At 37.0% G+C, this 14,888-nt stretch overlaps 1 protein-coding gene across 1 annotated transcript; it reads right to left on the bottom strand.

The window, feature by feature from the left end:
• Positions 1–1,574: 1,574 nt before the first annotated feature.
• On the bottom strand, positions 1,575–2,726 carry LOC113295805 (ribulose bisphosphate carboxylase large chain-like). Its single transcript, XM_026544132.1, has 2 exons — positions 2,699–2,726; positions 1,575–2,104 (listed from the first exon to the last, which is right to left on the bottom strand). Exons 1-2 carry the CDS (start codon positions 2,724–2,726, stop codon positions 1,575–1,577), a joined length of 558 nt encoding a protein of 185 aa, XP_026399917.1.
• Positions 2,727–14,888: the final 12,162 nt, after the last annotated feature.

Below are 14,888 nucleotides of genomic sequence, written 5' to 3'. Positions count from 1 at the left end.
ATGACTATGTACAGTACTCACATGGAGGTAGAACCGAAACTTGTTTTGGTAGAACCGTTAAACCCATGATTTTTATTGAATGTTGATTTGATCAATCACATAGTTCTTGAAAGTCAGATGAACCAATTTTAAACTTGTCTGGAAGTGTGGCAAATAGGTTTCAAGATTGTAAGTGTGAAAGAGAACTTACAAAGTAAAGATGTCGACTAACTTTGAACACATGCTATGAATGTTTATTTCTTTAATTGTTCAAAGATATTCCTTAACGGCTAAGGGAAGAGAATCCCAGGATCGAAACATAAGTAAGTTAAGAATATTTTAATTAAGGTTATTAATTTCATTTTGTAGGAAAATCCAGAATTAGTAATGTGCATTTACTAATTAGATTTTCTGAGAGATTTCGATCGTTGTTTTTGGACAGAGCATTTCCAGGAATTATGAAAACCGAATCTGTGCTTTAATGAGTATCTTGAGAATATTTTCGTTTTTGGAAATTCCTTGGTGTCCAAACTTCCTTGTCTATAAATACTTGAAGTTTTCCTTTCTAGCAAACTAATCCTTCGTAACAACAAACTTCATCTTTTATTGTTGTTACTGGTGTAGCCGCCTATTCGGAGAGGAGAGTAACCTAATTAGGTGAAATCTCTTAAGTCTGCTCAGTTTAAAGTCTTCTTTGGGATTTATAAGCTCTAGCTTGTACCGTTGGTTGGAAACTAGATAATTGCGGTTTATCTTTTGTTTTCGATTGATTTGATTGACTAACGGTGGTTGAAATCTGATTGCAACTAGTTTGTTTATTCTTGAGAATCTTCTCTTCTGATATAAGATTCACTCAAACTAGTTCAGAGTTTCGACAGGGATCTTTAGACTGTTGTCAGTTCTAAAGACGATCTTGTGATAATACATTGTTAACATACTCCGTTATGTGTGTGATTGATCACAAGAGATTCAAGTGATTGTGTGCAGGTTTTTATTGAAGATTTAAGAAGATTGAAGACAAAGAAGATATTGAAGATATGACTTGGGTTTTATAATCTTTGGTGTGCACAATACTTGTTTCGGTAAAAGAGGATCCAATTTATAATCGGTTTATCCTTGTGGTAGATTGGATTGATTAATTGAGTAGATCTACATCAACACGGTTCTTCGGATCAAAGGTGTAGTTGGCTTAATCTTAAACGATTACTTCGGTAATTGAACATAAGATAGATCTAAGGACCTGACGAAGGAGTTTATGTTAAGATAAACAGAAGAGCCTCTGTCTGACTCATATCACTTGGTTGAATAGAGTTGATACCAAACAGATTTGTTGTTCCTTTACTGTTTGGAATACGATCCAAAGGAATTGTTCCAAGTACGTGACTTATTCATAAGTCGGAGGCGTGGGAATAAATACGGAACTAGGTGAACTATATTTTGTATTTAATATTTTGTATACCGTAATCCAGTATGTATATATGCCTGGAAAATAAAATAGGAACCTTATTCATTATTAGGCTCAATCCTTTTTTAGTAAAAGATTGGGCCGAGTTTAAATTGCAATTCAATTAAAGGAATGAATAGTAATTACTGGATTATAAAGTATCCATTGCTTCAAATTCGAATTTGATTTCCTTCCATACTTCACAAGCAACTGCTAGCTCAGGGCTCCATTTGCAAGCTTCACGGATAATGTCATTACCTTGACGAGAAAGATCACGTCTCTCATTACGCGCTTGTACACACGCTTCTAGGGCTACTCGATTTTCTACAGCACCCGGTGCATTACCCCAAGGGTGTCCTAAAGTTCCTCCACCGAACTGTAGTACAAAGTCATCTCCAAAGATCTCGGTCAGAGTAGGCATATGCCAAACGTGAATACCACCTGAAGCCACAGGAAGAATACCCGGTAGAGATACCCAATCTTGGGTGAAATAAATACCACGAATTCGGTCTTTTTCAATATAATCATCACGTAGTAAATCAACAAAGCCCAAGGTTATTTCTCTTTCCCCTTCCAGTTTACCTACTACGGTACCAGAGTGAATATGATCTCCACCATACATACGTAATGCTTTCTCTAGTACAAGGAAGTGGATACCATGATTCTTCTGTCTATCAATAACTGGGTTAGTTACTTGGTCTCAACTATATGAAGTTAGGTGTAATTTTGTGTAGCGGCTTAATCCTGAGAGTATTCAATTCTGGACAAGGTCCCGAGGTTTTTCGGCATTTGCGGTTTCCTCGTTAACAAAATCTTGCCGTGTCATTTACTTTTATTTTCCGCATTATAATTGTCTTATTATAATTAAAGTAAATACACAAACGTTAATTCCTATTTAATTTATAAGAAATCCCATTGTGTTTGGTTAAGTACGAACCTTTGTATCATGTAAACATACTTCGTTGTTGTATTGTCTCGATCTCGTACCCATAGACGATCACACGAAGTGTGAACCGATTAGTTGTATTGTCTCGACTCAGTCCATAGACAATCACTTTCGGAGAAAGGACTTATAGGTAGGACAAGTTTTAACTTGAGGTATATTTGGGTACCCTCGCCTTTTAACAAGGGATTATAATTGATTTAATTCAACTCTGTCACTGTTTATACAACAGCTAAAGAAAACTCTTAGACAAAAGAAAAGAAAGTCTCAAAATAAAGCTCAGTCAGTAAAAAAGAGGACAGAAAAGTTCAGAAAATCTATGATAATAAAACTTGTTCCAAGTTCTATAGAAGTATCCATGACTCTTCCACAAGTTCTGATAAGGAGTCAAGTGAGTTAACTAAAGCATGGATTGCTACTCTTGACTATTGTCTTGAGGATTATATCTGTGAAAGTTCTCTTAATCTCTTTGCTGATAATCACACATGTCCTCCAAATAGTCCTGATTACTCCACGATGCACAATCTTATTTCCCTAAAAGTGTTTCAACTAGAAAAGGAAACCTTGATTAAAAAGATTGAAGATCCGGAATGTCAACTGTTTTATTTAAGACAGGAGATTGCTATCACTCACAGTTGTGATCTTAATAAGAAACGTCGAACTTATTCGATTAATTTTTTCGAGCATTATCAGCAAATTGCTCCTAATTATATATCACTCTCAAATCAACCTAAAGAGGATGATATAGAACTCTATAAGGACTTACCGAACTGTTTGGTCTCCCTATGTAGAAATCAGGAACCTTGAAACTGTATGCACTAAAGGTCAAAATATTTTCCCTCTGTCAAACCTAGTTTTAAGAAGACAAAAAGGAAATATACTTTGAAATCCTCTTTACTTTCTAAAGAGGCTTGCAAAGTCATTTATAGGTTGCGAAAATCAACAACCAAGTTTTTCGAAACAATTCTAAAAAGAGGAGAGAATGATGTGAATAACTCTTCTTTCTTGAAGGAAAAACAGAAACAAGGAATAACAAATAATTCGTCCCCTCGAAAGAAATCACTTAGTCCTGTTGAGGATTGGAGGAATTACATTTTGTAGTTCTGTTTGAGATGATTCTTGTTTGTCTCCCTTGGGCAAGAATCATAATCTTCAATAAGGTTGTGATGAATTTTCACATGCAAGTATTGGTAAAAGATTGAATAAACTTTTTACAAACAAAAGTTAAGCCTTTTATGTCATTATGCAAATATTGATGGAAGAAAGGATGAGCTTTTGTTTACAAAGATTAAGTCTATTGTATGTCATTGTGCAAATAGTGATGAAAGATATAATGAATATTTCTTTATTCCGCAGTATTGATCTTCCCTGATCCATATTTTTATGTATATACTGTGTGGCTCCGTAAGTTCTCTTATATTGAGTATTTCCGATTTAATTACTCATGGATTCTCTTGTGGTTAATTTAATTGAGTTTTTGAATACAAATTCATATTCTTATGTGATTTTTTTGTTGTCCAAAGAAATCCTTCTTTTCTTGTGAAATTAAGGTCGCTCTTGTTGCTCTTTCGGGAATGAAATTTTATGGGGGAGAGTTCTTAATTGAACTTGAGCTTAATTGCCAAATCTTTATGGAGAGTGCGGCTGTGGAATATTATAGGGGTTATCTTGTATCTTTATAAACTCCTCGATGAATGCATTTAGTTTCGGCTATATGATTGCATCTAAAAAGGTTGATAAGTGCTTTCTTTTGGTCATGAAGTGTTTCTATGGAAATTTCATTAGGATCCCACTAGTTTTCGTACCTTTCCCAATTTTATTGACAAAAGGGAGAGAATTAATGTGTAGTTCACACCACAAATACATATGGTTTTCGGATCATTATGTAAGGGGGAGTGGTTTTCATGTGTGATGAAGTATTGACTAAGGGGGAGTGATACATATCACCATAGTATTGTTGTCGAAGTTGTGATACAGTTGGATTTTGATGATGTGTAATAATACTATGACATTGTGTAATAATGATTGACAGCTTTTCTTTTCTCATTGTTATGGCTATGGATCATCAACAACGATGATGATGCGCTGGATATCTTTAGAATCACTGGAGTACTTGGAAGTGACGAAGATTTCGAGTAATGTTGAAGAACCAAGGAGATCATGCACGTGGAAGAGAAGCTGCAAAGTTTATTTATTTTGTATTCCATATGTATTGACAAAAGGGGAGATTGTTAGATCACTGCTCGGTCGAACTCGCAAGTGTTACTATCTCAAGCTTCTTTGTCAAGTTTAGTTGCCAAAACTATACGTCTTGATTTCTGGTCTACTTATAGCTAAGTCTCGGACTAGGATAGAAAGTGTAGTGGAGCTCTAGACTCCACGACGTTCATCATACAAAGACAAAGAACTACTCAAGGAACTGGTGGAACTTCATCGACTAAAAGGTATGTGGAGACTTGAACTTATCTATCACTCAAAAGTCTATCTACTTTATCTCCTATCTTGAGACAAAAGTCGTATTGCTATATAGACTTCAATTATACACATTGTTCGAGTCGAGTTCATCTCGCTTATCTTTTTCTCGAAATATATGTTGGTAAGCTTTCGCTTTGGCCAAGTTCATCTTTATAATGAACGAAAGTCATGTTGATTATTTCAAAATCTTGAAAATCGCTTTGATGAAAAATAGTGTGTGAATAACCTCTATATAACATCCATCCTCTAAGAATGTTTCAATGATTGAAATGAGAGTTTAGAATATATAACCTTGAATGCATATAAACATTGTATGTGAACTCATACTTGTGTAAGTCCAAAATCCTTGAACCGAAGTATGCGTACTTTGCTGCTCAGGATAACCAGAACTAGAGTCCGCGTACCTGTACGCATACTGCCGGAAGTTCACGTCCCGTGAATTACTGCCGGAGTTTGTGAACTTAAAACAAACTCAATACATGTACCTAAGTATGTGTACCGGTGTGCATACTTGAGTGGGTTATTTTCTAAAAACCGTTTATTCATGAACAAAGACATATATAAACTAAGGAATGCATATTTGCAAACCGTGGATATAATATTCATGAATTGATTCGAGTGAATCAAAATCGTTTTTTCTTCGATTGTGTCTTGTATACTTCTATGAGATCTAAGAAATTGAACAACCCTCTAACTAATTTTTTTGAGTCATTTGAACTAGTTATGGTGAAGATGAATATGGTTGATACGAAAGTACTCATATGGCTAACCATCTGGTTAACTACTGTTGAACCAACTAGGTGCACACGTTTAGGTACGGTTACACAAACCTAAATGAACGAGCATTTCATTTGTGTATAAAAATCTAAGTTCGATCTAACGATTGAAAGATATTAGCTTGAATCTAATCAGGTTTTCATCTAACGTTGAATATTGAATGTTTTGTTACCAAGGTAACTTAGATTGCAAACCCTGATTTGGAGATTATATAAAGGAGAACTCTAGCAACTGGGAAACCTAATCCCCACACCTCCTGTGTGATACTAGTTGTATAAGCTTGAGTCGATTCTCCTTTCACCTTAGGTTTCTACCGAGACCATGTAGGTTAACGACTTGAAGACTTCATTGGGATTGTGAAGCCAGACCCAACTATTTTCTCTGTAGTTGCGTGATCTGATCTTGATATTTCTATCGCATTTGAGTACAATCGTAAGATTGGCTTGAGATTAATTTCTCTGATATGCAAGATAGAAAAGTAATCACAAACATCTTCGTCTCATTCTTTGTGATTCCACAATATCTTGTTTCGCTAGGCGATTAAGATTATTGTGAGGTGATTGATATTTCTAGGTTGTTCTTCGGGAATATAAGTCCGGTATATCAATTGGTTTATGTTCACCTTGATTTATTAAAAGACGGAACAAAACTCGTAGGTATTTCCGTGGGAGACAGATTATTTATTCATGTAGACTTTTCAGTGTGATAAAAATTTGTTTATTAAAGTCTTTTGACTTTGGGTCGTAGCAACTCTTAGTTGTGGGTGAGATCAGCTAAGGGAATCAAGTGCATAGTATCCCAATGGGATCAAAGACATAAGGAGCGAAACTGTACCTTGGATCAGTGTGAGATTGATTTGGGTTCAACTACGGTCCAGACCGAAGTTAGTTTGTAGTAGGCTAGTGTCTGTAGAGGCTTAATACAGTGTGTGTTCAATTTGGACTAGGTCCCGGGGTTTTTCTGCATTTGCGGTTTCATCGTTAACAAAACTTATGGCGTCTGTGTTATTTCTTTTCTGCATTATATTTTGTTATATAATTGAAATATCACAGGTTGTGCGTTGAATCGATCAATTTGGAAATCCGACCTTTGGTTGTTGATTGAAATTGATTGATCCTTGAACATTGGTCTTTGGTACCGTTAAATTTAATTTCTCTTGTATTCAATTAGACTCGCATTTTTCTATTTGCTTGAGTATGTATTGACTCGAGAAAGTGAGATATAACTCTTTGATATACTTTTTATTAAGATTGAGTCTGACTGTCTAGTTGATTCTGTTAAAAGTATATTGGAGTTAGTCCATACAAATTGCTGAGCGAATTATTGGGTGAGGTTTTTATACCCCCACTTTTTCAGGTTAGTTCCTTAAGTCGGGACCGGAAAAAAAATATGACTTATTCCAATATGGAGATTATTCTTAAATATAACTGGCCCAAGTCGGGACCAAAAATTTTTATTCTTATATGGAGGTTATTCCTATATGAAGTATTCTTATATAGAGGTTCTGTTGTATATGCTTTTGATTTTCCAGCAAATACAAAACATATCTCTCGAAAAGTTATAATAGTTAAGTACTAAACTAATATTAGATTTTCTAATGAGAGATTTCAGAATTACAGGTTGGATATTAGTTGGAATTATGAAAACCTAAATTAGGTACTTATTGAATATCTTGAGATTATTTTCGATTTTAGAATTTCCTTGTTGTGCAAACAACCTTGGTCTATAAATAGTTGAGTTTGCATTTCTTGAAAACTATTCTAAGAGTCAGACAAACTTCATTCGTGTTGTTTCTGGTGGAGTCGTCTATCCGGAGAGGAAAGTACCCTAATTAGGAAAAATCTCTTACGACCTCCCGTTTAAAGACTTCTGTGGGATCAAGAAGCTCTGCGAGCATTGTTATTTTAATTTTCGATTATTGATTTGATTGACTAACTGTTGTTGAAACTTTGATTGCTCCTAGTTTGATTATTCTTGAGAGCCTTATTTTATGACACAAGGGTCATTCAAACTAGATCAAAGTATTGATGGGATCTTTAGAATTATTTTTATATCACAACTTGTGATCATCCATTGTTAACAGACTCCGTTCTGTGTGTGATCGGTCATAAGTGGATTCAAGATTGTGGTGTGCAGGTACAAAAGAAGGCAATTGAAGATAAGAAAATTTTTGTTATTGGCATGGTTTTGTATCTTGGGATTTTGTGCACATATATTGATCGGCTGGGATCCGACTTAGATCCGGTTTATCTTTGATAGATTTGATGATATAGTCGGTTTGATCGCCAACTATCATTTGGTGGTATTCTTCAATATCTGAATCTGATGGTTCTGAATCCGAATCTAAGTTACTAATTTGGATTAATCTTACCCGACAAAGAAGTTTACTAATTTTCACGAAAGAGACTTTGTCACAACTCAACAAAATTTTTTTCTAAAAGATTATTGGAGTAGTTACCGAACAGCTTTGTTCCTTTACTGTTTGGAACACGGTCAAAAGGAGTTGAGTGCTTAAGACTTTACATCGGTAAAACAACTCAAGATAATGATTTTTGTCATGGGATATTTCACGTGGGTGACCAGACGGTCATAGACGCATGGATACTGAGGGAACTAAGTAACTAGGGGTAGGTTACTTGGTCTCAAATATACGAAGTTGGATTTGTTCTTTGTATATCGGCATAATTCTGAGAGTATTCAAAAATGGACTAGGTTCCGGGATTTTTCTACATTCATGGTTTCCTCATTAACAAACTCTTGTTGTGTCATTTACTTTTGTAGATGGGGAAAAACGATTTGTTGGTTTTTAAGGAATTGAGGAGACGACCATACGGAGGAGACTCCTCGAACCGAGCGAAATGTTAAACCTCACACAGATGCACCGCTGCAAAGGGGGTGCTTTATATTCGAGTGATCAATCTGTAGTACTCTGGACTAAATCAAGACAATGACCGTTCCAGAGTAAATTCGGTCACAAGAGAGGATGGGTTGATCTGTAGGAGGGAAGCTGAGAAATGCGTGGAATCAATGGTAATCAAAGATTGTGGGTGTGTGAATTCTGAATATGATAAGCTCTGAATGATTGAAATTGCTCAATTGAGAGTAGTTGCTCAATTGATGAGTTGATAATATCGTGTTGTCGATGAGACGTGAGATTGATGATACTGATGATGTTGATGATTCAATCATGATTCAGAGACTTATTTATATTGCTGGAATTTTAGACACCATGACTCCATGAAGTGTGACAGTTGATGAAATCAAGGAGTGGGGAAGTGGAGATCGTGTTTGAAACCAGTTGCTCAACATGTGGAGACTTAGTCAATTTTCCACCCACTACCTCGTGAATTCCTTCAACTGATTGCACGACTTGCTCACATTCCATCGTGTGTTTGAACACACGTGCCGTAGACCGCCAGACCAAAACCCTAAGTGATATCCCCCCAAGTGACACGATTGACGTCTCGTGGTTTGTTATTCAATTGATGACTTCGTGGTTTGATGGGACGATGAGTCCATGTAGTTTCTAAATTGAACATGATGTTCTGAAACTCATGAATTAAACATGTCATGAGACAGAGGTATAGTTCTTACGATGAAGTGAGCAAGTATTGATCATTCAATGGATCGTTGAATATTGATTGTTGAACCAATATTCCTTGGTTTGATCAAATATTTATCATCTGAGCAAGTGTTTCCCATGTGATGAATTGTTGAATATTTGATCGTCTGAGCATGTTTTGCTCATCTGATGGATTATTGGCAGCGTACCAAAAATATTAATTAGAATACTGGTCGCTGAACCGAGTATAATTAATAAAATTAATGACCATGAGGCCGTTGTAAAATTATTAAGGTTGGAATCTGGAATGATGATCCTTGGATTCAGAAACCCTAATTTGATCAATTGATGATCAATTCATGGTTCGTCAGAAGTTTAACCATGGGACGAAGGAGGGAGCGACTACATGGGACCGTGGATCAACCATGTAGTGTCCATATGCTCACGTGAGCAAATACGAAGAAGTCCTTGTAGAGTTGACGATTTGTTGGTGAAAGAATGATTAAATGCTGGTTTAATCATTTATTAAAAAACACTCGTCTAAGCCTTAGGTGAGAAAACCTAATTAATTATGACGAGGCGAGGGACCAACCATGGAGTCATGAAACCGGCCCTGGGTTGTCACGTGACCACCTGACGATCACTTCATGAAAATCCAAAGTGTTTGGAAGAGTTTTGGACCTAATACGAGCAATCGTGCAAATTAGGTCAAAATTGTGAAAATTGATGGGACCGGCTTCCGTGAGCCAAAGAGCCAATCTTGGTCAGTAAAGATAGCGTGCTCGTGTCCCCAAGGCGTCCGCATCTCAGTCCTGAGAATTTTGATATTTTCTGGCGTGCAATTGAGCATCCATTCGAGAAAATATGCCAAAATTAGGATTTCGACGAAACTGAGGAAAACACCATGGGATGATGAAAAATAATTATAAAATAAGGAATGAGGAGGCGTGGGAACGCCGTGGTCAAGGCATGGTCGGCCGGTCGTGACCACGGTCCTGTGGTGCCTTTTCCTTAATTTTATAATATTTTGATGATTTTATGAAAAACTCATGAATTTTGAGAAATTTGATGAATTTAGGGAGTTTCCATGAATTGAAGGAGTTTTCATGAGTTCCTGGAAGCAAAATATTAAAATAATAAAAACACGGGCGTGTGGGACCATGGAGGCATGGACGGCCGGCTATGGACCGGTCCCACGAGTTTTTCATAATTTTTTAATATTTTTAGGTATTTTTGATGATTTGAGGGAATTTTTCCTAATTTGAGAGAAATACCATAAAATCAAGGAATTTGATGAATTCAAGGAAAAATAGGATAAATAATAATAAAATAATAAAGCAAAGGGAGTGTGGGACCGACTAGGATATGGCCGGCCGGCTAGTGGCCCGGTCCCACAAGTTTTCATTATTTTATTTTATTATTATATGATGATTTGTGCAAAAAATACCATGAAATCAAGGAGTTTTTCATGAAATTAGAAAAATAATAAAATAATGAGGAACCGTGAGGTGTGGGGCCAGCTAGGACCAAGGCATGGCCGGTTGGCCAACGGCCACGCCCACACTTCTTTCCTTAATTTTATATTATTTTTTACGAATTTATGAAAATACCATGAAACCGAGGAGTTTCCTCGAGACGAAGGAGATTTGATAAAATGAGAGAATTTTCATCAAATCATGGAAAATAATAAAAATGCAATAAAAATATAAAACAGGCGTGGAATTGACCACGACACCGTCGGTCGGTCGTGTGTCTGTGTTCCCAGCACCGTGGTCAATATTTTTAATTATTTATTATTTTCTTCCCTATTTTGCATAGGTTCATCGTTTCGTTGTATTTTGAAATACTCGTTCGTGCGGTGACTGTTAGTGTATCGTCGTTGAATACACTTTTACCATTTGAATCGGGGTTTACTTAGAGGTAGCTCAGACGCCCGGTTGTTGATTATTTATTACTAATTGTGGAATTCAGTGGAGAATAATTCACAAAACTGAGTAATAAGGTGTTTATTATTAATTCATAGGATCAGCTGAGGATTCGACTACGAATTTAGAATAATAAAGTGAGCATTACCATTCCATGGGATCGTAGATTCGACCATAGAATCGGAGTAATTAAGATTTATCTATTACCATTTATGAGACCAGTTGTGGATTCGATCATGAAATCGGAGTAATGAGATAATATAGTTATTGCTATTCTATGAGATCAAGCCGTGGATTCGATCATAGAATCAGAACAATTGTTATTGCCATTCCATGGGACCAGTCGTGGATTCCACCATGGAATAAGAGCAATTGTAATTAGGAATAATTAACTTTGTGGCTCTATACTAGCAGAGCAAGCTGTCTAGTAGCATTAATTATCCCCATATGAGCTTGTTGGTAAGTCATATCCTTTATATAGTCAGGGTAAACTCGTTGTTTGTTCCTGAAGACGTTATCGCTCTATACTAGCAGAGCAAGCTGTCTAGGAGCCGTCCATCTCGTGATACTATATAGAAATAATCACTGAAAGTGTTCAGTATTCATGAGATATGCTGTTGTCCAGTCGTGAGACTACATATCTACATGTACTCTAAGAGAAAATACTCTCCGTTGAGAATTCGATGAGAGACCCGTGTCTCGATACTCACGTCTGATCGCTGAATCAGAGCTTCGTATAATTATGAGTTTACGATTTTAGCCATTGTCGAAAATCCACCATCTACATTAAGTCCCCTGCTTACTGAGGAAAGCTGTGTTCCTCAGTCAGCATTAAATGGTGATTTTTCGGCCATAAATAATAATACCAGTAATTGAACTTAGTCGTAAGTTGAGACGTTACCGGATTTAGAAAGCATTAGCAAACCACGACTTGATGAAGGCTTCAATGTCATGATTGGAGCGTCATTTGATGAGCATAAATTGGTGTTGAACCGCTGGTTTGGACGACGAGTCCGTGGTCGGTTAGGATTCGCGGGTCGGGCCCAATAAGGAAATCCTTAGAAAATTAGGTTTTGGAAATAAAAATTGATATAAAAGGGATTAATCCCTTTTTTTTTAACTCCACGACCAGTGCTTCCATCACCCCTCCACCACCTTCACATCAACAGGAGCAGGAGAAGTTCTCCGCCGATCAGCGCCGCCGTCGCCGTTGCCGCCGGCCAAATTCCGGCCGACCAGGTGCGTTTTTTTTTTTTTTTTTTTGCTGACGTCCATGAGTATCATGGGTTTTTCATGCTTTGATCATGATGAAGTTATATACATGTGTGTATATTAGTGTGAGTTTTATGAAAAAACCCTCGTTTTTTTGAAAACGTATGTACGTTCGATCGTTAGTTTTGAAAACTAACTATAATCCCTGATTTAGGAGAGATTTTTTTTTTAAATATGAACCTAGGTACAATGATAAAACTTAGTGTATGATCTTTCATGTATACCAAGGTTTCATCATAAAAGAAGTGAATTTTCATGAAATCGGAATAATCCTTCGTTTTAAAGACAAATAACGACGACACGAAGGAAAATATGTATGATGAACTTGTGTCCAGTGATAAAATTTTGCTTATGAGCTTTCATGTAAATACAAAACTTTATCATATGTATGAGATGTGAGCTTTCACAATATTTTTGAAATAAACCTTCGTTTTAAAGACAAATAACGACGATACGAAGGAAAAATAATTTTTTTTTATATATATGCAGCCGTGACATATATTGTGTAATATATGATGGTATATTTTATTTGCATGAATTTGTTTTCATTAGATAAAATTCTTGAGAATTTATGTAAGCAATGTTGCATTAATTGTTGTTTTGAAAAAGCAAAACGTGTGTTTTGAGGAACCTTCGAAGATAGACAATATATTTATGATGAAATATTTTATTGGTATAAACTTCATAGGTCAGTTGTGTGAATGCTCACATTATGAAAATTGTGTCCGTAATTTCATGAAAATTCAGTTTCGGAAATTAATAAAGTTTCGTTCGTTTTTGCAGTTTTCGAAGAGACGAACGATTTTGAGGTGTTAACTCTAGCAACTATCACTATTAGGAAGTAAAAGGTAAGAGTTAAGAGTTATTTTTTGCTGATGTTGGTTTGTTTACATAGTAGTAATCTTTGATCTTCCGGTTCCAGAAAATGTCGACCAACAATAACAGCAATTACGATTACTGGTATTCCTCTTCTTCCTCTGGCTCTTCTGATGAGGATTCCGACGCTCCTGTAGCGAAATCAAAGGCTAGGGTTACCCAGGAAGGGCGAAGCCTAATGTTCCTTGGGTGAGCGAAGAGTCTCTTTTGCTGAACTCGAAAAGAAAAGAGCTGAAGACAAAAAGGAGGATGCCCGTCAACGTGAAAAAGATCGCACCCGGCGTAAGAGACAGAGGGTTGAGGAGAAGCGTCAATTCTTGGATGGGGTGCCTTCTGATTCTGATGCTGATGCTTCGAAGGAGAGATCACATGGGAACCATCCGAGCGTTACATTAAGCCTGATCGATATGAAAGAGAGCATCAGAGGATGATGAAGAAAATTGAAGTTGAATTGAAGCAGAGAGAACTCGGATTCAGATGATGATGTTATCTTCCGTCCACCGGACTTCACCAATGATCCTGACAGTGACTCTGAAGAAGATGATTCCGAGAAGGAAGTGACGAGACGATGAAGACTGATCGGATGAGTCCGACGAGTAGTTTTACTATCTTCTTTACGTTAGAGCATTCCCTTTTAGTCTTCATAGTGGATATCTTTCTTTTGACTGTTTAAACGACTTTACTTCAATTAGACTTTTCTTCTGAATGATGAACATTTTGTTAACGTCGATTTCTTCTAATCCATGACATGGACCAATGTCCACATATCCAAATTCATCATGACTTGTCGATTTTCATGAGAAGTAACATAACACACCTGAGAATTCATGACGTGTACAAGGCCGCGTGGCCTATCCTTTGACCCGTGATGTTCAGTCCCCAGTGTGTTATTTTCCTCCGCGTCTTCGGTATCGATCTTTGAAGCCTAGGGTTTCAGTGAAACTCGTAACTGAGTTGACTATTCGCATGATGACTATCGCCTATATATATATCTTCAAGACTCCAAATCTATGATCCACGCAAATATTTCTTCCATTCCTGAGTCAGTTTCATCGTGCAGAGAAGTTTTGATCCTACCTCCTTGCCGTCATGTCGAGCAATAGCATTTCTTCTCAAGATGATCTTCAGTCGAAGCGTGAAATAGCAACGTCTATCTCAGTAAGTTGTACACTTATTCTTCTCTTTTCTTGTCTCTGTTCGATCGAGATTGTTGATCATAAGAGAATGATTTGTCGTAGGACTGTAAGAAGAATGTTACTCCTCATAATGCAAGGCCTAAGCGGACTGTTAGAGCTCCTGCCCGGTATGGATCAGTTCGTGCTGAAGCTGGATCGTCTATAAGTAAACCTATGAATCTTGAGATTGTACTGAGTCCCGGGATTAACACTCCTTCGTTTCACCATAGGCGGATGTCCGTGTCGTCGTCGATGCTAGACGAAGAAAGAGTGGAAAGTCCGTGACCGTGGTTGAGGTTGAGGAAAGCAGCAACCAGGCATGTGAAGATTCTGCAGGATCCGTGGAGACTGGAGACAATGTCCATGCTCGTGAATACCCAACCGCTGGACTTTTATTCGAAGCCCCATTGATTAATACCTTCCCAGGCAATGAAATGGTCGGCGGATTCGTGATTCCCAA

Source organism: Papaver somniferum, chromosome 7 (assembly GCF_003573695.1).
Source record: "Papaver somniferum cultivar HN1 chromosome 7, ASM357369v1, whole genome shotgun sequence".
Classification (NCBI taxonomy): domain Eukaryota; kingdom Viridiplantae; phylum Streptophyta; class Magnoliopsida; order Ranunculales; family Papaveraceae; genus Papaver; species Papaver somniferum.
Note: the sequence above shows the minus strand (reverse complement) of the source record. Positions and strands in the feature narration are given on the sequence as shown.